Source organism: Bufo bufo, chromosome 8 (genome assembly GCF_905171765.1).
Source record: "Bufo bufo chromosome 8, aBufBuf1.1, whole genome shotgun sequence".
NCBI classification, from domain to species: domain Eukaryota; kingdom Metazoa; phylum Chordata; class Amphibia; order Anura; family Bufonidae; genus Bufo; species Bufo bufo.
The window spans coordinates 57335697-57360580 of NC_053396.1; the positions used below are offsets into that span (position 1 = coordinate 57335697).

General features: G+C 45.2%; 1 protein-coding gene across 4 annotated transcripts in view; it reads left to right on the forward strand.

Annotated features, from left to right (window-relative positions):
* Nucleotides 1-24884, forward strand: part of GABRA3 (gamma-aminobutyric acid type A receptor subunit alpha3) — a 487939-nt gene that overhangs the window by 216273 nt on the left and 246782 nt on the right. For 3 of the 4 annotated variants that reach the window (XM_040405233.1, XM_040405237.1, XM_040405235.1), the window contains one exon: nucleotides 3951-4042. In XM_040405233.1, the coding sequence (XP_040261167.1) occupies nucleotides 3951-4042 (92 nt within the window). The remainder of the gene's footprint in view (nucleotides 1-3950; nucleotides 4043-24884) is intronic. The other variant, XM_040405234.1, reaches the window with a different exon arrangement.

Genomic DNA, 24884 nt, shown 5'->3' on the forward strand with positions numbered 1-24884 from the left:
AAGGTGTAGTGGGCCTATATACTCTACAGTGCCCAATTAGATGCTAAAAACCACATAACAATCCAATATATAATATATATGCTAAAATCCATAAAATAATAAAACGTATGAATGTGCTACCATATTTGGAATTGGAAAAAATAGCGCAAATTACACACCAATGTGTCGCATAAGAGCCCCATAGGGAATGGAACGTCCTGGATCCCGGAGAGGTACATGTACAAGGGGAGCTATCTGATAGGGAGGGGAGATCGGAATGTCGATAGACGACCAGACTCCGATGTTCCATCACCACCAGACAACCCCCCAATTCTCACAGGAATCCAAACAACTCCATTTCGGCATTAAGGCCCCTTGGGATTATTGTGTCAAATTCGAAGATCCTTCGTGATTCTTGTCTAGACATGTGCGCTATGTGATTCCCACCTCTCCAAGACTGCCTGACTTTCTCAATCACCATAAATCTTAGACCGGGGGATCACAATTGTGCATCAATTTAAAATGTCTTGACAAGGAATGTGTATCCAAACCCTTCTTGATGTTTGAGATGTGCTCCGCTACCCTTTTTTTGAGGGTTCTTTTAATTCTCCCTATATACTGCTTTCTGCATTTGCATTCAAGCAAGTATATAACATCAGTAGAGTCACATGTCAAACATTCCTGTATATCCAAACTGAAGGAGTTGGATACAGACTCCGCCTGAGTAGTCTTCTTAGAGAAAGTAGTGATCTTACAATTGGCGCATCTACCACACCTAAAGGAGCCTTTTATTGCCAACCAATTATTTTTACTCTGAACCTCATTTTTTATTCTTTTCACGGTTGGGGCTACTTTACCCGCCAAATTTCCTGCTCTCGTATATGTAGTCTTTGGGGCCTCACTTAGAAGGGGACCTATCAATTTATAATTTAGTAAATGGCCCCAATGTCTCTTTATTATTTTTTACATTGCCGTATACTGAGAGTTAAATGGTAAGACCATTCTCAGGGTTTCATCATGTTGTTGAGGGGCACTATCGGAGTAAAATTCCTTCCTTTCCATTTTTTTCACCTTATGCAGTGAATTGTCTATTACCTGCACTGGATAGTCCCTTTCTAGAAACTGTTGTCTCAAACTCTCTGCTTCCTTTTCAAACTTACTATCTTCAGTACAATTCCGTTTCAATCTTCGGAATTGACTGGTAGGGACATTAGTAAGCCAGCGTGGTAAATGACAGCTAGAAAACCTAATGAAACTATTCCTAGTGACTGGTTTGAAGAATGTGTTACAACATAATTTGTCCCCTTGAACACATATCTCCAAATCCAGAAATTCTACCCTTTCTTTACTTGTATTGGGGCTAAACACTAGGTTGCTCTCATTAGTATTGATGTATTTCAGAAAAAGATCCAACGACTCGGGTGTATCTCGTCAGACGAACAAAATGTTGTCGATGTACCTGCGCCATAGCACCAGACTCATCCCCAGCTTGGGCATGATGACCTCTCTTTTCCACTGTGCCAAAAACAAATTGGCATAACTGGAGGCGAATCTGGTGCCCATGGCAGTGCCAGTACGCTGAACATAAAATTCCTGCTCAAACGAAAAATAGTTATGAGTCAGTATGTGTGTTACTCCTTCTAATAAAAACAACAACTGCTCACCAGGCAGATTGTCATCTACCGACAGTTGTTCATGCAACGCCTGCACCCCCTGCGTATGGTTAATCACTGTATACAGAGATCCGATGTCTAGAGTCCCCAAAATCCACTTTTCTTCCCATTTTATCATTTCCAGACATTTTATAATATCTGTAGTGTCTCTGATATAGGATGGCATCCGTCTAACATAAGGTTGCAACCACTGATCTATATACTTCGATAGGTTACAAGAGATGGAGCCTATCCCTGACACTATTGGACGTCCAGGGGGCGACTTCATATCTTTGTGGATTTTGGGGATACAATAGAACGTCGGAATTCTTTTATCTGTATCCAAAATAAATCTAGCTTCCTGAGTGGAAAGGAAGCCTGCTTCCAAACCTTTGTTGCAGTATTTCTCCAGTGTTTTATAATACATATCTGTTGGATCACCCTTTAATTTTTGATAGGTGCTTTTCTCTTCTAGTTGTCTTAGACACTCGTTCACATATGCTTCTGTATTAAGTATGACAACAGCACCCCCCTTATCCACCGGTCTGATGGTAATATCATTAGTTTCCTGCAATGTTTTAATTGCCTTTATTTCATCATTACTTAAATTGGCACTTAACTTGCGACTTTTTATTTTCCTAAGGTCTCGTTCCACACTATTTTTGAACGTAGCCATCTCACTTCTGATTTCCTGTCTAGGATATTTTTTAGATTTGGTTTTTAGACCAGTGTGTGAGTGTTTCTTCACATTCGCTACTATCTCTCTATTTATGGGATTTTTCATATAATACTTCTTCAAACACAAATGCCTGATCAACTTCTCTACCCCCTGGACTATGTTTGGCGTTTGAGCCTATACAGCGGGCTAGCCACTGATGTCAGTGGATGAATTGTTGCATGTTCCTCTATAGCGCAACAGCTATTTATATATAGTGCATTGGCACATGGGACTCACCATTAAGCTGTCATCAATTCTATGCTGGACGGTCTGAGGAGCGGCTAAACACTGGTGCATGAGACAGAACACTTGCTCCACAAGTGATATACAGTCAGTACAGGATATATAGGGGTCTTGGCTGTTAGGGCCTATTTTATTTTATGTATTGTCGCTATTTTATTGATATTGTTCATATGTGTTTGTTTTAATACATTGTACCTATTTGGCGGATTTAGTACCCCCATTTGAGTCTGAGTGTGCCCCCATATATATATTTTCATATATGTTTTATGTCACCGACACAATTAACAAGACTGATTAACATTCCTATTTATAGTAAGACAGATGCAAAGGCTGTGTTATGAACCCCAAAAAATGTCTTTATGTCACCAAAATAATTAACAGACTAATTAACCTTCCTATTACAGTAAGACGGATGCAAAGGCAGTGTTATGCACCCCCAAGAAATTTGTCAATTTCCTTATTTTTTTTATCAGTAATATGCTTAATAGTTTTATCCTCTTCTTGGTCATTTCTTCTTCCTTCAATGATTCAGCAGTATTAATAATATATTTGGCCTTCCCTCAACATCTCCTGCACAGCACACACAGATGCAGACTCTCAGCTCTACTTACAGTACCTCTGCAGTGGCTTCTTTGTAGCTTCTACAAGTTGGAAGGAAGGAGGCTGTGTTGATACTGCCCACCTTGTCTTCCTCCTTTTCTCCTACCCTCAGAGGAAAACTTTTATTAGGAATCCTGCAGCTGGACAGATGCACCAGAGGCCAGTGCAAGCATGACAGCAACCAAAAGGCCTCTTTCACACAAGTGAAATATCTGTCCGGGTCTGATGTGTGAACGCATAGCAATCACGCTGAATCCTGACCCATTCATTTTAGTGGGTCTATGTACATGAAAGTAATCTTCACATATTTCTGCATTCAGGAAAAATGTTCTATATTCTGCGTTTTTCACGCAGTTCTGCTTCGATAGAAGTGAATGGGTTTTGCATGAAAAATGGATTGCATCCGGATGTAATGCGTTTTCCACTGATGGTTGCTAAGAGATGTAGTTTGTAACTATTCAGTAATTTTGCACCCACGTGGAAAAACTGAAACGCTGAACGCAAACGCAGACAAGACTGACTGAGCTTGCGTGCAAAACCATCAGTTTTTTCCTGAACATATCCTAACACAATCCGTATCATTCATGTGAAAAAGGTCTAATAAAAAAGTTTTAAAAAAAAGAACTTGACAACAATTTCTGTAAAACAATTGTTTCTGGTACTTGTAAAAATCAAGGAATGATTTTACAATTACTGTTGTATTTATTTGTCTTATGTTATGTAATGTTTTGTGTGGTTATTTAGCCAATTATTAATAGGTCGGACTATGTTGTTGCTTTTAGATTCAGTGACAGAAGTTAAGACAGAAATATATGTCACCAGTTTTGGCCCAGTGTCTGACACAGATATGGTAAGTGATTCAAGTTCATTTTTTGCATAGTTGACAACCTTTAAAAATATTTTCTAGGGACTTTGATGGGGATGATACTGTTTTTTATTATTCTAGGCCAGACCCCAAAATTATTCCAGAACCGAAAAATTTTGATCCCCAGACTATACCCCACAATTCACCTGACCAGACTTTATAATTCAGACCTTCTGTCATGAATTAAGCCCGACTGGAATGTTAAAGACACATTTCCCTGCAAGCAGGAATATTTATTGCAAAGGCACAAAACACAGTGTGGTTATTGTCACTTAAACAAATGCACAAAGTTTAATAGTTAGTCACCTAAGAGTCATGTAAGAGCTCATCCAAAACGATTGAATTGGTATTAGAGGGTATATTACAGGGCCATTCTTAGTCTCTCTCTTTAAAATGGCACTCCACACACAAATTACTTCCAGGCCCTTCTTGCTGTAAGAATTTGCCAGTCAGAGAACCTGTGTCTGAAGCTGTTGAGGGGCCTTTTAGGTACTAATGCTGACAGCTTGGTGGTGTATTAATGCACCCAGCCTGTAAGTACCCGTTGAAAAACGAATATATATATATACACAATAGCATTACATTAACATATATCATAGGGACCACCTTGAAGCTTCCCCAGGGTAAAATGAGTGTAGTCTTCAGCATCAGCTTTTGTCCAGGACCTCACACAGTTGTTAAATAATTTTGAGAGAGCTTTGGCTGAACAAGGAGCCTTTTCCAGACTGTGTTCCATATTAATGGCAGCCACTGGTACTATAGCTGCTCTTTTCTTTCCCCAATATTGGACAATTGAGAAGTCACCCACAGATAAGCCAAATGATGCACCTTCAAAAGTTGTTCCAGCATCTTTGTTACTTTGCACTCCAGCATTCTAACCAGCTCGATGCTTATACATGGCTGGACAAGAGCACACACTTTGAATGGACTGCTCGGACATGAAAGCTTTTCTAGCATGTACACTAACACCACTCACTCTCCTTTATTGAAATGCCTATGAAACCTATATCTGTTAGGTGCAGTTTAGCTTCCCCTCACTGGTACACCACCAGGGCCTGTAAAATTGACAACCACAGCACACTTGGGTCTCTCCACCACATCAAATTCAACTGTCTTTCTATCACCCACAATGTGCAGTAACTTTTTTGGATTATTTCTCACAATGGTTGTGTAATGAACAAAGATATCATCCCTGCTATCATTGCAATTGATGAAACCATGTCCCTGACAAGCATTGAAGGGGTTATATCACTTCAGCAAATAGCATATATTATGTAGAGAAAGTTAATACAAGGCTCTTACTATTGTATTGTTATTATTCATATTGCTTCCTTTGCTGGCTGGATTAATTTTTTCATTACATTATACATTTCTCGTTTCCATGGTCACTTCATCAAAGGGCATTTATCATGTAGAGAAAGTTAATACAAGCCACTTACTAATGTATTATTATCCATATTGCTTCCTTTGCTGTCAGGATTCATTTTTCATCATGCTTGTATGTTATAGAAAAAAGCAACAGCCTATGTGAGATCCCACGGTCCCAGCCGCCAGAGAGACTAGCACTCCTTCCTATAGTGTGCAAGCACGGCCACCACTGATGGATTTGTAGGGTGATCGTAACCGTAGAAACGAGAAATGTATAATGTGATGGAAAAATTAATCCAGCCAGCAAAGGAGGCAATATGGATAATAATATATTAGTAAGTGGATTGTATTAACTTTCTCTACATGATAAATGCCCCTTGCTGAAATGACAACCCCTTTAAGCCATTTCACAGTTTCATGTGCACTGGAGGCCAGCACTTTTTATTGCTCCCATAAATACAGTTGATGACTTTCTTCTGGCTGTTAGCTTTAGCAGAATTTAATAATTGGCATTCAACTACAGTAGTTGACATAACCTTATGGCACTCCCATGTTAGGTGACCAGGCAGTTTACTCTCCTGCACATCCAATGTCTTGCAGGCAGATTTGGGAAGGGTTGGACTTTACACAATAAGTGGCTATTTCCTCTCATACAGCCCTTACTTCTTTAGCCACGTCCTTTAAAACAGCCTCTACTGAGTTTGGTGAAACATATGGGATGTTTCTAACACAGTTCTTCCTTTCAATGAGGCACAAAGTACAAGAAAACGTTTCTCTTCCTGGATATTGGCCTTTCTTACAACATCCATTAGTGAAGTCGATCCTTTCATGTAGACGTAGTCCTTCAGGGTCATTTTCATAAGACTGGAGACCAGAAATAACATGGTTCTTTAAAGCCTCATTCTCAAATCCGTGAGCAGGTGGTTAGTGATGCATCCGTGAAGCTGTCCGTGAAGGATCCGTGTTGGGTCCGTGTGTCCATTGTTTGCTGTCTGTGTTGCATCCGTGTTTCACTGACACTGAACAGCTGAAAAATAATTTTTAAAGTATCTCTTCCCAATGATCTGTGAAACATGGATGCAACACAGATGGCATCTTTGTTGCATCTGTGGTTTTCACGGACCCATAGACTATAATGGATGCGATGGATCCGTGAACACGGACAAAATAGAGCATGCATCCATGCTAAAAACACTGACCCACGGACCGTGCTAAAGCACTGATGTCTGAATACACACATTAAAATGAATGGGGACGCGTGCTTTCAGTGGAGAACACATACAGCACACGTCGGGGAAACACTGACGTGTAAATGAGGCTTAACATGTGAGCAGGCTCTGGTTCTGCAGCATACCAATCTCTGTTTTGTGGGTAAGTCTCTTCCAGAGACTATGGAGCCCCACTTCAAATTGCTGTAGAGTTTTACCCTTCTTCTGACTTCTGGTGTAATACTTCTTGCATAGATGTAGATGTATAAACATACAGGAGCTCCAAACCCTGGAAGATATGTCCTTAGCTCATTCTCAGACCTTGTGTCAAGACAAACACTTCTGCATAGGCACAGGGCCGGTTCTAGGTGAAATGGGGCCCTGGGGTGAAAAACAATAACCCCCCCCCACATGACACTTACTCAACTTTAACGTCCCCCCCATCACTACAGAAATACAGCGCCCCATACCTCTTACATCCAGTGACGTCTTCTTTGATGTAGATGTTCTCTGTCCTCGTCTTCTCCTTTCAGACCTTCAGACCAGACCACCATTTTGTTACCATTTTCCGTCTCTGCAGTTTGACAACAACAAAAAAATAAATCTTAGTTTACTACTTTTCCATAATCCTCCCATCTTCTGGACAAATCATCCTACTACCCCCAATACTGTGCCACTGTGCTCCCCAATACTATACTGCAGAAACAGATAATGCCCCAGATAATACTAGTACCACACAGAGCCCCCCATATAAAATACTCCTTCTTTGTGGCCTCAGTAGAAGCCCCCATTGTGCCCCATAATATTGTGCCAGTATCAAGTGCCTCTCTTCCACCCCCCATGTGCCAGTATCAAGTGCCTCTCTATGCCCCCCATGTGCTAGTAACAAGTGCTTCTCCATGCCCCCCATGTGCCAGTAACAAGTGCCTCTCTTCCCCCATGTGCCAGTATCAAGTGCCAACCCCGCCATGTGCCAGTATCAAGTTCCAAACCCCCCCATGTGCCAGTATCAAGTGCTAAACCCCGCCATGTGCAAGTATCAAGTGCCAAACCCCCCATGTGCCCGTATCAAGTTCCAACCCCCCCATGTGCCAGTATCAAGTACCAACCCCCCCATGTGCCAGTATCAAGTGCCAAACCCCCCACCCCCATGTGCCAGTATCAAGTTCCTACCGCTCCCCCCATGTGGCAGTAACAGTCCGGTATTAAAAAAAAAACAACACAATACTTACCTCCATCACACAGCGATGCGATGCAGGCCTCTTCCGGCCTTTGTCCCGCGCTGTACGGCTCAGGCGTCATCCTGCACTGGCCTCTGATAGGCTGCGGGCCTTGTGCCGGCAGCCTATCAGAGGAACAGGGAAGGGAGACGCCTCTCCCTCCCCTGCCCCACAGCACAGCCATCTGTATAGTTGTCCTTAGGACGGCGATACAGATGACTATGGAGCGTTCATCGCCCTGTGACCTGCCGCCGCCACCGCGGGCCCCCTTCCCAGAGCGAGGCCCCCACCAGGGCTAGGCCTCACACAAAAAAAAAAAAGGCTCGGGTCCGGCCGGTGTCGGGTGGTGGGCTCGGGGGCCCCTAAGGACTTGGGGGCCCGGGGCCAATTCCCCCCTTGCCTATATGGAAGCGCTGGCCCTGCATAGGCATCACCTTCCAGTAAATTAAAAGCAATGTTAGTCTGGTGTGCAGCAGTATTCTAATACAGTCAGGCTGCAGCCAGCACCCACGCAGCCCAACTGATAAGCTGTGCATTCTGGCAATTAAACTTGGAACATTGGCTAAGGCTGTTGTCATGGTGATGATCCGGATACACTACTTTCAGTCTCCATATCTGAACTGCAGGGATTTGATTGTGTCAATTACACCAAATGTAACATTTGTCATAACTATCACTATTTTAGTATGGGTATGTTACAAAACCACTCAGTCTCCTTCATTTACATGGCACAACTCACACCAACTACCTCCAGCCTTTTCTTGATGACCACTGACCTTACAGAATTACCCAACCAGGAAGCTCATGTTTCCAGCTGCTGAGGGGACTATGAGATACTAATGCTTACAGATTGGTAGTGCACTACAGAAACCAGACAGCATGTACCTGGTGAGAAACAAATATAAATGTGAACACGATAACATATTGACATTTGTCATTCACTCACAGTCCATAAACAACTTGAACATTAATACTCTATTCACAGCTCTGGTTTCTGGGTCTTACTTGCACCATTCACTACTTGCAGGAGGAGAGTTACTACAAATGGTGGTTCCTTTACAGTGAAATGTTCTCTGGTTTCATCACATACTATGCTTCCTCATATTTGGGCTTTTGATCAGGCCGTGTGGTAATGCAGTTGTAACATGTCGAACTGGAAAGGGTGGGGTTGGTGGCAGTGGTGATGGGGGTGTTAGTAGTCCTCAATGTGGTACAACAAGTTCTATTATACATAAATATATCCTTTAATCCCAAATTGTGTAATTGGGGTGAAATTGTGGCCTGATACTACAGATTTTAGGGTACTCACGTTTTATTATACATAAGTAAATCTGTTAATCGTCAACCGTGTCATTGGGGGGAAATTGCAGTTTGATATTACAGATTTTAGGGTGTTTACGTTCTTTTATACATAAGGAAATCCGTTCATCCTTAATTGTGTAATTGTGGTGAAATTGCGGTCTGATACTACAAGTTTTGGGGTGTTCATTTTTTTTATACTGTATATACCTGTTTCCAAAAAATACTGATAGAGGGGATTGACAGTATGTCAATCCCCTCTATCAGTATTTTTTGGAAACAGGTATATACAGTATTAAAAAAATGAACACCCCAAAACTTGTAGTATCAGACCGCAAACGGCTTCCACCAAATATTGATTGCGGCCTGCGATACACTGGCTTCCATCAAATATTGATTATGGGGTTTGATATGCTGTCTTCAAGCAAATACTCATTAAGGAGTTCCATATACCTGCTTCCATAAAATACTGATAGAGGGGATTGATATACCAGCTTCCACCAAATATTGATTGAGGCCTGCAATACACCGGCTTCCACAAATATTGATTAAGGGGTTTGATTTACCAGCTTCCGGCAAATACTCATTAAGGGGTTCTATATACAGTGGGATGCGAAAGTTTGGGCAACCTTGTTAATCGTCATGATTTTCCTGTATAAATCGTTGGTTGTTATGATAAAAAATGTCAGTTAAATATATCATATAGGAGACACACACAGTGATATTTGAGAAGTGAAATGAAGTTTATTGGATTTACAGAAAGTGTGCTATAATTGTTTAAACAAAATTAGGCAGGTGCATAAATTTGGGCACCACAAAAAAGAAATGAAATCAATATTTAGTAGATCCTCCTTTTGCAGAAATTGCAGCCTCTAAACGCTTCCTATGAGAGTCTGGATTCTGGTTGAAGGTATTTTGGACCATTCCTCTTTACAAAACATCTGTAGTTCATTCAGGTTTGATGGCTTCCGAGCATGGACAGCTCTCTTTAAGTCACACCACAGATTTTCAATTATATTCAGGTCTGGGGACTGAGATGGCCATTCCAGAATGTTGTTCTTTTTCCTCTGCATAAATGCCTTAGTGGATTGTGAGCAGTGTTTAGGGTCGTTGTCTTGTTCAAAGATCCAGCCCTGGCACAGCTTCAGCTTTGTCACTGATTCCTTGACATTGGTCTCCAGAATCTGCTGATACTAAGTCGAATCCATGCGTCCCTCAACTTTGACAAGATTCCCAGTCCCTGCACTGGCCACACAGCCCCACAGCATGATGGAACCACCACCATATTTTACTGTAGGTAGCAGGTGTTTTTCTTGGAATGCTGTGTTCTTTTTCCTCCATGCATAACTCCCCTTGTTATGGCCAAATAACTCAATTTTAGTTTCATCAGTCCACAGCGACTTATTCCAAAATGAAGTTGGCTTGCCCAAATGTGCTTTATCCCACCTCAAGCAGCACTTTTTGTGCTGTGGGCGGCGAAAAAGGTTTCCTCTGCATCACTCTCGCATACGGCATCTCCTTGTGTAAAGTGCGCCGAATGGTTGAACGATGCACAGTGACTCCATCTGCAGCAAGATGATGTTGTAGGTCTTTGGTGCTGGTCTGTGGGTTGACTCTGACTGTTCTCACCATTCGTCGCTTCTGTCTATCCGAGATTTTTCTTGGTCTGCCACTTCGAGCCTTAACTTGAACTGAGCCTGTGGTCTTCCATTTCCTCAATATGTTCCTAACTATGGAAACAGACGGCTGAAATCTCTGAGACAGCTTTCTGTATCCTTCCCCTAAACCATGATGGTGAACAATCTGTGTCTTCAGGTCATTTAAGAGTTGTTTTGAGACCCCCATGTTGCTACTCTTCAGAGAAAATTAAAAGAGGAGGGAAACTTACAATTGACACCCTTAAATACTCTTTCTCATAATTGGATTCACCTGTGTATGTAGGTCAGGGGTCACTGAGCTTACCAAGCCAATATGAGTTCCAATAATTAGCACACTTTCTGTAAATCCAATAAACTTCATTTCACTTCTCAAATATCACTGTGTTTGTCTCCTATATGATATATTTAACTGACAATTTTTATCGTAACAACCAACGATTTATACAGGAAAATCATGACAATTAACAAGGTTGCCCAAACTTTCGCATCCCACTGTACCTGTTTCCACAAAATACTGATAGAGGAGATTAATATACCTGCTTCCACAAATACTGCTCTTCTATAGGGACTTTGTCACAGGGTCATTTTGAAAATGACAGACAGAGGAAGAGGCAGGCCATTCCTCAGGGGTGGTAGGGGTCAGGCAGGTGCACAGGCCGGAGCTTAAAGGATAACTGTCATTTATTTTATTTTTTTGAGTATTGGATTGTGGTGATTAATATCTCCTTGGTGGCCCTATTTAAACTTTTCACTGTGTATTCAATTACCCCTTAATTCAACAGTTTAGTTCCCTCTACTGCCTACTTTTACCTCTGCTTAAAATCAGGTTGCTAGGCAGGTCCGTCCTCTGTGTTGAAGGACGGAGGACGCAGAAGCACGCAGCCTGCAAGGTCAGATTACAGACAGCCAGGGACTGTAGGTAAATGATTAAAGCCAGGTCCTCCCCAGCAGCTGATAACAGTGCCTGGGCTGTGTGCACTTCTCCCTGTCCCTGTACTTGGCAGACACTCCCTCACTCAGCAGAGCTGGAGAAGGCAGAGTTGAACCAGCGCACAACAGGGAAAGGAGATCTGCCATCTGCTCAGTGTATAAATGAAAGCAACATGTGGTAAGAGGACCCCTTTGTGCTCCAGGAGATTAACCCTTTAGGGGGAGGGATCTGGTTACTGACACTTTTGGGGGGCTATTGTTACTGGCTAGTGAGGGCAGGCGGGATTAGCCTCAGGGTGAAGGCAGTGGCACCGCCTCCAATTTAGTGAAAATGGGGGCCTTCATGCTCCAGTGTTTGAAGAGGGACCCCTGTATAAAAAGCATAAAGGGAAAGGAACAGTACTGTGTGGCAACATACTTATACCCCCGGTACAAACACAAAATGGTGGACATGTTACCAGCATCACAGAGGGCTGACAGAATGCAGCATTTCCAGGCCTTGCTGCGAGAGATGCTGCATTCTGCTGTTGCGGGCCCTGGCAGAGGAATTTCCACCCACAGAGAAACAGTTGTGGGTACCAATCCAACAGCGCATGCAAGAAGAGGGCGGTTTGAAGATGTGTTGGTCACTTCGGATATGAGATCATTCTTGCAGCCAACCTATCAACAGCCACTCTCAGGATCCAGCCTCAGGGAACGCTTACACAGACAGGTGTCCGACTACATCGAGTTAACAGCTAATGTGGACGCTCTGAGAAGCGAGGAACCCCTGGACTACTGGGTGTGCAGGCTTGACCTGTGGCCAGAGCTGGCACAATTTTCCATGGAACTCTTGGCTTGCCCCTCGTTGAGTGTCCTGTCCGAAAGGACGTTCAGCACAGCAGGGAGAATCGCGAACGATAAGCGCACTCGCCTAGCTCAAATTCAAAAAATTTATGAGGCCTGGATCTCGGATGAATTCAACACTTGTGATGACCACATTTAATTGAATTTCCTCATGCCAGCCCACACATATCCGCCACCACACAAAACAAACAATGGTCCCTGTCTTATGTAAATACAGCGGCATAAAAGGCCTTTTCTGTCCGGTGAATGCCTAATGTTTGGGGTTGTACTCCATTGGCCTGCAATAAAATTGGTATTTAATGACCATCTAATATACCTCCAGCCACATAATCACTTGATCTTTTCTGTACGGTGAATTCCTAATTGTTGGGGCCTCGGAGGAACAATTTTGACGACCACGTGTTATCGAATTTCACCTATTACCATTTGGGGTTTATTCAAGAGGAGGGATTTTGTTAGCCATGTTTTTAATCCAATTTTATATTTTTAGTTCTTTGAAACATATGTATTTGACAAGTATTTGTACTGGCCTACAGTAAAATTGTTATCGATTGACCGGTGTCCGTGAATGTCTAATGTTTGGGGCCTGTACTCTATTGGCCTGCAATAAAATTGGTATTTAATGACCGTCTAATATACCTCCAGCCACATAATCACTTGATCTTTTCTATACGATGAATGCATAATTTTTGGGGCATATAATTTAACTGACAAATAGTAAAATTGTTATACGGTGACCGCCTAATATACCTCCAGCCACATAATTACTTGATCTTTTCTGTCCGGTAAATGCCTAATGTTTGGGACCTGTACTCGACTGGCCTGCAGGAAATTGTTATCCAATGACCGCCTAATATACCTTCAGCCAAATAATCACTTGATCTTTTCTGTCCGGTGAATGCCTAATGTTTGGGGCCTGTACTCCACTGGCCTGCAGTAATTGCAAATGCTTTTTATTGCTGAGTACATTGAAAACATGTGGCAGTTCGTGTGTTAACTTTTTCGACCCGTAGGCCTTCGTCAGACACTGTGCCGCAGTAGGTAACAGGAATGAAGAGAGTGTTGACACCAAGTACAATGGTGCATATAGTACCTGAAGTAAAGGGTGTAAAATATGAACTGAAGGTTTTTCAGGTTCGCCTGCCATTAAAGTTAATGAAGTCCGCCGCGAGCTTGCGGTTCGTGAACATTTGATCGTATTTGCGAATCGTCCCAGCCGATGTTGGTCCATCACTACTCTCCATTTTTTGGAGTTCCAGTGACGTACCGGGCTCTCCATGGGGCTTCCAGGCGGAGGCTGCCGCCCAGCAGTGAGCCCGGTGACGTCACCGGCACTGATGGGAGGGCTTTAGCGCTGCCCTATGCCGTAAAATGGTTAGTGCAACTAAAGCCCGCCCATCAGAGCCGGTGATGTCACCCAACACACTTCTTGGCGGAAGCCTCCGCCCGGCAGTGTGTTATTGTAAATAAAAGAGCCCTTGCCCTGCGCGATACAGCGCAGGGCAAAGGAGAGCATCGGAGCATGATATACTCCGATGCTAACATCAGGAGGGCTGCCTGGGTCAAATTTCTCTTCTTTTAAGGCAGATACTGATATATCATAAAAGAGTTATTACTTTACATTTCCCATATGTCCACTTTCATGTTTGCATTATTTTGTAAATGTAAAAGAAAAATATAATCTCAGTTCACTTCTGCAGCTATTTGTGGTGAAAGCGTTTAGTGTTGTATTTCAGTACAAAAAGAAAAATATATACGCAGTTCACTTCTGCAGTTATATGTGGTGAAAGCGTTTAGTGGCGTATTTCAGTAGAAAAAGAAAAATATATACCCAGTTCACTTCTGCAGCTATATGTGGGTGGTGTAAGTGTTTAGTGACGTATTTCATTACAAAAAGAAAAATATATACGCAGTTCACTTCTGCAGTTATATGTGGCGAAAGTGTTTAGTGACGTATTTCAGTACAAAAAGAAAAATATATTCTCAGTTTACTTCTGCAGTTATATGTGTTGAAAGCGTTTAGTGGCCTATTTTAGTACAAAAAGAAAAAGAAATTTGTCGCTTTTAGGGGTGCTATTAATTTCATTAGTTCAGCTAAAATATGTCAGACAGAGAAGTGCCAGGCCATGCACAGAGGAGTGGCAGAGGCCTAAATGGTGCAGGCAGAGGTCACAGCAGAGTAAGGGGGCGTGGCAGCAGGAGTCGCAGCGAGAAGCCTGAGCTCCCGATGTCATCTAGCAGTTGTGTCTTGACCAGCAACCCAGCTGTTCTTGATTGGTAAATCGGTCATCCACTTTATCCCAAGTGACATCAGACACACCCAGCCAACAGTCGGTGGCTTCCTCACACACAACCCTTTGTTGGCATGGCCTGGGAGCAAGCCCTGTGCCCTCACCTGTCCTTAACCTGCCTCTGTCCTTTTCTGTTCCCTCACCGCGAGAAGTATTATATGCTGTAGGCTCAGCTCACTTTTCAGCGAGGAAGAGCTACTAGAGGACAGTCAGCAGCTACTGCCCAGCCAAGATCTGGAGGAGACATCCACTGCTTCCACCTCTAGGCGGGCAAGTAGTGATGAGGAGAGTGTCGTGGGAGGTCGCGTTGTGAGCGGTCATGCTCCTGACCCAGAGACCGTTAAAAAGGACATCAGTGACGTGCAGACACTACTCGATGATGATGTAGCCGATCGCACTTGGGAGCCGGGTGCAGAAGGGGCTTCATCATCATCAGGAGAAGAGGGTGGCAGCTTTCACGAGAAGCAGCGGTTGAGCCAGCAAAGTGGTAACATGGCTGAGATTTAGCAGGGTGGCAGCAGTGGGAGGTCGGGAGCCAAACGTGCCCGGGGTAGACCACCTGTTTCGCTGCAGCATACCTGCCCGGGAAGTAGTGGTGCAGGGGTTCACAGAGGCAGCGGCGGTAGAAGTCAGTCAGTGCGGACTGTTGGGGGGAAAACCAACTACTCGGCGGTGTGGCAGTTTTTTGTTAAGCCACCGGAAGAGGTTAACATGGCCATATGTAGAATATGTGGGCAGAAGGTGAAGCGTTGCCAAGGTGCCAATGTTGGCACCACGGCCCTGCTTTAAATATATGCAGCGTCACCATAAAGTGGCCTGTGAGAACCATGGCTCCAATGTGGTGGTCCAGCCTGCTTCAGCAACCGCTGCATCACCCAATGGCATGCACCCGGTTTCAGGCAGTCAAGGCTCCACCCCCTCAGCCAAAGAGAGCTGTCTGTCATTCCCATATTCTGCTGGTCTAGATGCTCCTGCTCCTCCTCCTCCTATTCCTCATCAGTCATTACGTCAGCAATCGATCACTGAAGCGATTGCCAAGAGAAATCAGTATGCGTGCACGCATCCAATGGTGCAGAAGCTCAATGTGCTCCTGGCCAATGGTGCTGCAGTCCCTCCCTTTCCAAGTGGTGGACTCTGCACCTTTAAGAGAACTGATGGCTTGTGCCGAGCCAAGGTGGAGAGTCCCAAGCCGTCATTTCTTTGTCAAAAAGGAGGCAGTACCAGCCCTGCACAAATATGTAGAACAGAAGGTGGGCCAGTCCTTGAGGCTGTCGGTGTCTGCCAAAGTGCATGGCAGCGCCGACGTGTGGAGCTGTAACTACGGTCAGGGACAATACATGTCCTTTACAGCTAACTGGGTGAATGTGGTTCCTGCACAGCCACACCAGTACCTGGGCCAGGTGACGCCGCTTCCGCCTCCACGTTCTAACGCCGTTGGTCCTGTGACAATGTCCGCCTCTGCCTCCTCATCCTCCACCGTGTCCTCAGCCTCCACAGCAGGATCAGATCACAGTGCTCCTCCAGCATACCACACGTGCAGGGCACGGCGGTGTCAGGCTGTTCTACACCTCATTTGCCTGGGTGAACTGAGTCACACAGGGGAGGAGCTGCTCCTTGGATTCATCAAGATTTGGAATCCTGGCTTTCTCCGCGACAACTGAAAATCGGAACCATGGTGACCGACAACGGGAAGAACATAGTGTCAGCACTGCATCAAGGAAGGCTGAGCCATGCGCCCTGCATGGCACATGTTTTCAATCTGGTTGTCAAGCGGTTCCTGAAGTCTTCCACTCATCTGCAAGACATCCTAAAAATGGGCAGGAAACTTTTCATGCACTTCAACCACTCGTACACCGCAAAGCACACCCTCCTTGAGCTGCAGCAGCAGAATGGCATCTCCCAACATAGACTGATATGCAATGTTTCCACCCGTTGGAATTCCACCCTCTATATGTTGGACCGATTATACGAACAGAGAAAGTCCATCAACGGTTTCTTGATGATGCAAGCAGATAGGAGTACTCCTCTGTGTAACTTCGATGTCAGCCAGTGGCAGCTCATGTTTGACACCTGCCGTTTGCTCAGGCCTAGTGATGATCGAGCACCAAAGTTCTCGGGTGCTCTGGCCGAACACATCGTAATGCTCAGGTGCTCCACCGAGCACCCGAGTATAATGGAAATCAATGGGAGAACCCGAGCATTAAACCAGGCACCCCCTGCTCTGAAGAGGGGAGGGTGCCTGGTTCATAGGAAAAGGTCAGAAATTGATGGAAACACCACCGAAATGGTTCGGGAACAGCATGGGGAAGATGTCTTGATGCATCTTGGACTCCCAGATCGCTGCTGGGAACCATGTTGTCCGAGTAGTACGCCGCTTTTACAGACGGATAATAATGCGCATAAAACCGAAAAAAAAAAAATCTATTTTAGAGTAAAAAATTGTTAAGAAAATTTCTTTCCTGTATATTTACTTGTATATAAAGTGAAAGTGCTGCCAAAAATTACAAGGAAGAGGTACTCTGATACAACCTGTATATCACATAATGGAGGGCCTCATTCACATTGTGGTACAATAGTTCAGGTAGTGGGACTCCTACACTCATAAAGCCTATTCACTCCAAAAATTACAAGGAACTCCAAAAGACCCTTTGTTACACATAAAGGACAGCATCATACACACCCTTGAAAAATTATGATTGATGGCCTGCTGGTGACCCTCAAAAACATTTGGAGCAAGAGCCTGCTGATCTGACCATCTAAAACATTAGGGGCGAGGGCCTGCTGCCGCATTGGTGACTCTAGAAACCTCTGGGCGATTGCACGTCCCCGTGACGGCGACGATCCATTCGTATGTCTACCCTATCAACTTTCGATGTTCTTTACACTATTAAAAAAATATACTATATCTAGAGTTGAGCAAACACCTGGATGTTCGGGTTCGAGAAGTTCGGCCGAACTTCCCGGAAATGTTCGGGTTCGGGATCCGAACTCGACCCGAACTTCGCCCCGAACTCGAACCCCATTGAAGTCAATGGGGACCCGAACTTTTCGGCACTAAAAAGGCTGTAAAATAGCCCAGGAAAGGGCTAGAGGGCTGCAAAAGGCAGCAAAATGTAGGTAAATCCCCTGCAAACAAATGTGGATAGGGAAATGAATTAAAATAAAATAAATTAAAATTAACCAATATCAATTGGAGAGAGGTCTCATGGCAGAGAATCAGGCTTCATGTCATAGCAGAGAATCAGGCTTCACGTCACCCACCACAGGAACAGGCCATTGTCAGATATTTAGGCCCCGGCACCCAGACAGAGGAGAGAGGTCCCATAGCAGAGAATCAGGGTTCAAGTCATAGCAGAGAATCAGGCTTCATGTCATAGCAGAGAATCAGGCTTCACGTCACCCACCACTGGAACAGGCCATTGTCAGATATTTTTAGGCCCCGGCAGTCAGACAGAGGAGAGAGGTCCCATAGCAGAGAATCAGGCTTCATGTCACCCACCATTGGAACAGGCCATTGTCAGATATTTTTAGGCCCCGACACCCAGACAGAGGAGAGAGGTCCCATAGCAGAGAATCAGGCTTCATGTCATAGCAGAGAATCAGGCTTCAAGTCATAGCAGAGACTCAGGCTTCAAGTCATAGCAGAGAATCAGGCTTCAAGTCATAGCAGAGAATCAGGCTTCATGTCATAGCAGAGAATCAGGCTTCACGTCACCCACCACTGGAACAGGCCATTGTCAGATATTTAGGCCCCGGCACCCAGACAGAGGAGAGAGGTCCCATAGCAGAGAATCAGGCTTCATGGCATAGCAGAGAATCAGGCTTCACGTCACCCACCACTGGAACAGGCCATTGTCAGATATTTAGTCCCCGGCACCCAGACAGAGGAGAGAGGTCCCATAGCAGAGAATCAGGCTTCATGTCATAGCAGAGAATCAGGCTTCAAGTCATAGCAGAGAATCAGGTTTCATGTCATAGCAGAGAATCAGGCTTCACGTCACCCAACACTGGAACAGGCCATTGTCAGATATTTAGGCCCCGGCACCCAGACAGAGGAGAGAGGTCCCATAGCAGAGAATCAGGCTTCATGTCACCCACCACTGGAACAGGCCACTGTCAGATATTTTTAGGCCCCGGCACCCAGACAGAGAAGAGAGGTCCCATAGCAGAGATTCAGGCTTCATGTCATAGCAGAGAATCAGGCTTCAAGTCATAGCAGAGAATCAGGCTTCATGTCATAGCAGAGAATCAGGCTTCACGTCACCCACCACTGGAACAGGCCATTGTCAGATATTTAGGCCCCGGCACCCAGACAGAGGAGAGAGGTACCATAGCAGAGAATCAGGCTTCATGTCACCCACCACTGGAACAGGCCACTGTCAGATATTTTTAGGCCCCGGCACCCAGACAGAGGAGAGAGGTCCCATAGCAGAGATTCAGGCTTCATGTCATAGCAGAGAATCAGGCTTCATGTCACCCAACACTGGAACAGGCCACTGTCAGATATTTTTAGGCCCCGGCACCCAGACAGAGGAGAGGTTCATTTAACTTTGGGTTGCCCCGCAATATAATGGTAAAATGAAAATAAAAAAAGGATTGAATGAGGAAGTTCCCTGGAGTACAATAATATATGGTTAAGGGGAGGTAGTTATAAATGTCTAATCTGCACAAGGGATGGACAGGTCCTGTGGGATCCATGCCTGGTTCATTTTTTTGAACGTCAGCTTGTCCACATTGGCTGTAGACAGGCGGCTGCGTTTGTCTGTAATGACGCCCCCTGCCGTGCTGAATACACGTTCAGACAAAACGCTGGCCGCCGGCCAGGCCAGCACCTCCAAGGCATAAAAGGCTAGCTCTGGCCACGTGGACAATTTGGAGACCCAGAAGTTGAATGGGGCCGAACCATCAGTTTGTACGTGGAGGGGTGTGCACACGTACTGTTCCACCATGTTAGTGAAATGTTGCCTCCTGCTAACACGTTCCGTATCAGGTGGTGGTGCAGTTAGCTGTGGCGTGGTGACAAAACTTTTCCACATCTCTGCCATGCTAACCCTGCCCTCAGAGGAGCTGGCCGTGACACAGCTGCGTTGGCGACCTCTTGAAGCATGTTCACAGCGGGGTGGCACCCAACGCAGCTCGGGCCCATCACTGGTGCGTGGCTGGGGGGAAACGCAGGACGATGACGATACGCCTCCCACAGAGGACAGCTTGTCCTTACCTCTGGGCAGCCTGGCACACATGAGCGACTACATGCTGCAGTGCCTGCGCAACGACAGCAGAGTTGCCCACATTTTAACGTGTGCAGACTACTGGGTTGCGACCCTGCTGGATCCCCGGTACAAAGACAATGTGCCCACCTTACTTCCTGCTCTGGAGCGTGATAGGAAGATGCGCGAGTACAAGCGCACATTGGTAGACGCGCTACTGAGAGCATTCCCAAATGTCACAGGGGAACAAGTGGAAGCCCAAGGCGAAGACCACCTCCTCTTCCATGAGTTTAGTTTAGAAATGCTGGCATTCAGGGCCAGGGATGGAGGGTGGCTAGGTGGGAATTTACGCTTTCTCTCAAATGTTTGTGAGATGGAGAGCTGAACGCTGCCGTGTGACATGGTTGAGATGCTTGGTGACGGAGGTGGTGGTGTTGGTGGTACATCCTCTGTTTGCTGGGCGGCAGGTGCCAACGTTCCTCCAGAGGCGGAGGAAGAGGCCGAGGCGGCAGCAGCAGAAGAGGTAGCAGGGGGAGCCTGAGTGAGTTCCTTGTTTTTAAGGTGTTTACTCCACTGCAGTTCATGCTTTGCATGCAGGTGCCTGGTCATGCAGGTTTTGCTAAGGTTCAGAACATTAATGCCTCGCTTCAGGCTCTGATGGCACAGCGTGCAAACCACTCGGGTCTTGTCGTCAGCACATTGTTTGAAGAACTGCCACGCCAGGGAACTCCTTGAAGCTGCCTTTGGGGTGCTCGGTCCCAGATGGCGGTGGCCAGTAGCAGACGGACTCTCTTGGCGGCGGGTGTTCTGCTTTTGCCCACTGCTCCCTCTTTTGCTACACTGTTGGCTTGGTCTCACCACTGCCTCTTCCTCCGAATTCTGAAAGTCAGTGGCACGACCTTCATTCCATGTGGGGTCTAGGACCTCATCGTCCCCTGCATTGTCTTCCACCCAGTCTTCCTCCCTGACCTCCTGTTCAGTCTGCACACTGCAGAAAGACGCAGCAGTTGGCACCTTTGTTTCGTCATCATCAGAGACGTGCTGAGGTGGTATTCCCATGTCCTCATCATCAGGAAACATAAGTGGTTGTGCGTCAGTGCATTCTATGTCTTCCACTGCTGGGGAAGGGCTAGGTGGATGCCCTTGGGAAACCCTGCCAGCAGAGTCTTCAAACAGCATAAGAGACTGCTGCATAACTTGAGGCTCAGACAGTTTCCCTGATATGCATGGGGGTGATGTGACAGACTGATGGGCTTGGTTTTCATGCGCCATCTGTGCGCTTTCTGCAGAAGACTGGGTGGGAGATAATGTGAACGTGCTGGATCCACTGTCGGCCACCCAATTGACTAATGCCTGTACCTGCTCAGGCCTTACCATCCTTGGAAAGGCATTGGGCCCCACAAAATATCGCTGTAAATTCTGGTGGCTACTGGGACCTGAGGTAGTTGGTTCACTAGGACGTGTAGCTGTGGCAGAACGGCCACGTCCTCTCCCAGCACCAGAGGGTCTACTAACACCACCACGACCATGTCCGTGTCCCTTACTAGATGTTTTCCTCATTGTTACCGTTCACCACAGTAAGAAAAAAATTATTTGGCCCAATGTATTGAATTCAAATTCAGGCCTTTTTTTACAGACACCTAACACTATCTGGCTATCTATTTAGGTACCGTATTACACTAATACAGGCACAGCAGTAATGACAGATTTAGCTGAATATAAATTGTAGGCCTAGTATTTAGGCCCTGGATGACAGGTATACGTTTACGGACAGAATTAAACTTGGAAATGCACGGTAGCGTGTGAAGTTATTGAGGATGACACTATCCGCACCTTCAATCTAATATACCCTTTTATGGATCGATTTAAACTTGGCCTGATACAGCAGAAACCACTGATTTAGGGAATTGCTAAGTTGGGAATTTGTCACGAGGGTGTCAAGAACCACGCCTGACTCCGTTATACCCGGGGTCAGGAAGTCGCAGCGGTTGGCTGCGCGCTCTATGTAAGCTCTATGGTAGCTTTCTGGGTTTGCTTTGCAACCCTTTTTGGCTCACTCAGGGATCCGTAGCTCCTTCTCCTCAGCTGTTCCTTTTCCAGCACTCCCAACCTCCTTATATTCCCCTCTCACACTTCTCTGGCTGCCAGATATAGAGCTTCCTGCCTGGACTTCTATTCTGACCCTCTGGAGCTGTGTTGCTGCGTTCTCTGGTTGTTGGTCCAGAACGGAACCCTCCGGATCCCTGTTGGACCTTTGTGGTCTGCTGTGGTCGCCCACCTGGGTGTATGTGTTTGTCTGTATTGTCTGTCCTCTCCCTGGTGTTTCCCTCTTAGTGTCAGTGGTGCGGACTAGCGATCCCACCGGCCCGTTCACTATCTAGGGCTCATTTTAGGGAAAGCCAGGGTTTAGGCACGTGATCGCCGCACGGGTGAGGAACCCGTCTAGGGACGTCAGGGCAGTCAGGTGCCAGCCGCAAGGTGAGTCAGGGGTCACCACCTTTCCCTCTCCCTTGGGCAGGGCTTTCCCTTTTCCCTCCCTGTGCGTGACGCCGGTCATTACAGAATTGTATTTCAAACCAGAACAAAAACTGTGCTTTGGCGGACACTAAATGAATTGACCAGCCTCAGCAATAAACACAGATTTAGCTGAATATAAATTTTAGGCCTATTATTTAGGCGCTGGATGACAGGTATACGTTTACGGACAGAATTAGACTTGGAAATGCACGGTAGCTTGTGAAGTTATTGAGAATGACCCTATCCGCACCTTCAATCTAATATACCCTTTTATGGATAGATTTAAAGTTGGCCTGATACAGCAGAAACCACTGATTTAGGGAATTGCTAAGTTGGGAATTGTATTTCAAACCAGAACAAAAACTGTGCTTTGGCGGACACTAAATGAATTGACCAGCCTCAGCAATAAACACAGATTTAGCTGAATATAAATTTTAGGCCTATTATTTAGGCGCTGGATGACAGGTATACGTTTACGGACAGAATTAGACTTGGAAATGCACGGTAGCGTGTGAAGTTATTGAGGATGACCCTATCCGCACCTTCAATCTAATATACCCTTTTATGGATAGATTTAAAGTTGGCCTGATACAGCAGAAACCACTGATTTAGGGAATTGCTAAGTTGGGAATTGTATTTCAAACCAGAACAAAAACTGTGCTTTGGCGGACACTAAATGAATTGACCAGCCTCAGCAATAAACACAGATTTAGCTGAATATAAATTTTAGGCCTATTATTTAGGCGCTGGATGACAGGTATACGTTTACGGACAGAATTAGACTTGGAAATGCACGGTAGCGTGTGAAGTTATTGAGGATGACCCTATCCGCACCTTCAATCTAATATACCCTTTTATGGATAGATTTAAAGTTGGCCTGATACAGCAGAAACCACTGATTTAGGGAATTGCTAAGTTGGGAATTGTATTTCAAACCAGAACAAAAACTGTGCTTTGGCGGACACTAAATGAATTGACCAGCCTCAGCAATAAACACAGATTTAGCTGAATATAAATTTTAGGCCTATTATTTAGGCGCTGGATGACAGGTATACGTTTACGGACAGAATTAAACTTGGAAATGCACGGTAGCGTGTGAAGTTATTGAGGATGACACTATCCGCACCTTAAATCTAATATACCTTTTTATGGATCGATTTAAACTTGGCCTGATACAGCAGAAACCACTGATTTAGGGAATTGCTAACTTGGGAATTGTATTTCAACCCAGAACAAAAATATATCCTTTGCCAGACAGCAGACAGTATTACAATTGGCTAGCCACAGCTGAAACACCAGATTTAGGGTACTGCTATTTTGGCAATTGTATTTTACCCCTCAATAAAATAGCAAGCACAGCCAAGACCCTGATGTAGGATATAGCAAAAAAAATAACCACACTATTGATGGTTAAATGGACTTGGTGGCAGCTTGTGCTGGCGCACCACAAGACATAAAGTGGCCGCCGATCACCCAAAAAAAAAGTGACATAAAAACGCTCTGGGCAGCCTAAAAACTGTGAGCAATTAAATAGCAGCAGTTCAATGATCCACAGCTGTTGATCGATCACTGAATTAAGTGTTTTTGCTGAGTTAATCACTGCCTAATCTCGCCTTTACAGCAGCTGCAACCTCTCCCTACACTGATCAGAGCAGAGTGACGTGCGGCGCTACGTGACTCCAGCTTAAATAGAGGCTGGGTCACATGCTGCACTGGCCAATCACAGCCATGCCAATAGTAGGCATGGCTGTGATGGCCTCTTGGGGCAAGTAGTATGACGCTTGTTGATTGGCTGCTTTGCAGCCTTTCAAAAAGCGCCAAGAAAGCGCCGAACACCGAACCCGAACCCGGACTTTTACAAAAATGTTCGGGTTCGGGTCTGTGTCACGGACACCCCAAAATTCGGTACGAACCTGAACTATACAGTTCGGGTTCGCTCATCCCTATCAGTGACCTAATCGTCCACCACTTCCTCTTCCACTTCCTCACTCTGATCATCCTCTTGATTTGTTGACCTAACCACAACCTCAGTGATTGACAACTGTGTCTCATCCTCTTCATCAACCTCTTGAGACAGTAATTGTGGTTGACTCATTGGCAACTTTGTCTCATCATCATCCACCTCATTAAACACTAATTTCCATTCCCCACCATCATGTTCTTGTGACTGTAGATGCTCAAGAGGTTGTGAATCAGGGCACAAGATCTCATCTCCCTATTCAAGCGTGCTTGGCGAGAGGGCCAAATCAAGTAATGGTGATGAAAAGAGCTCCTCGGAATTTC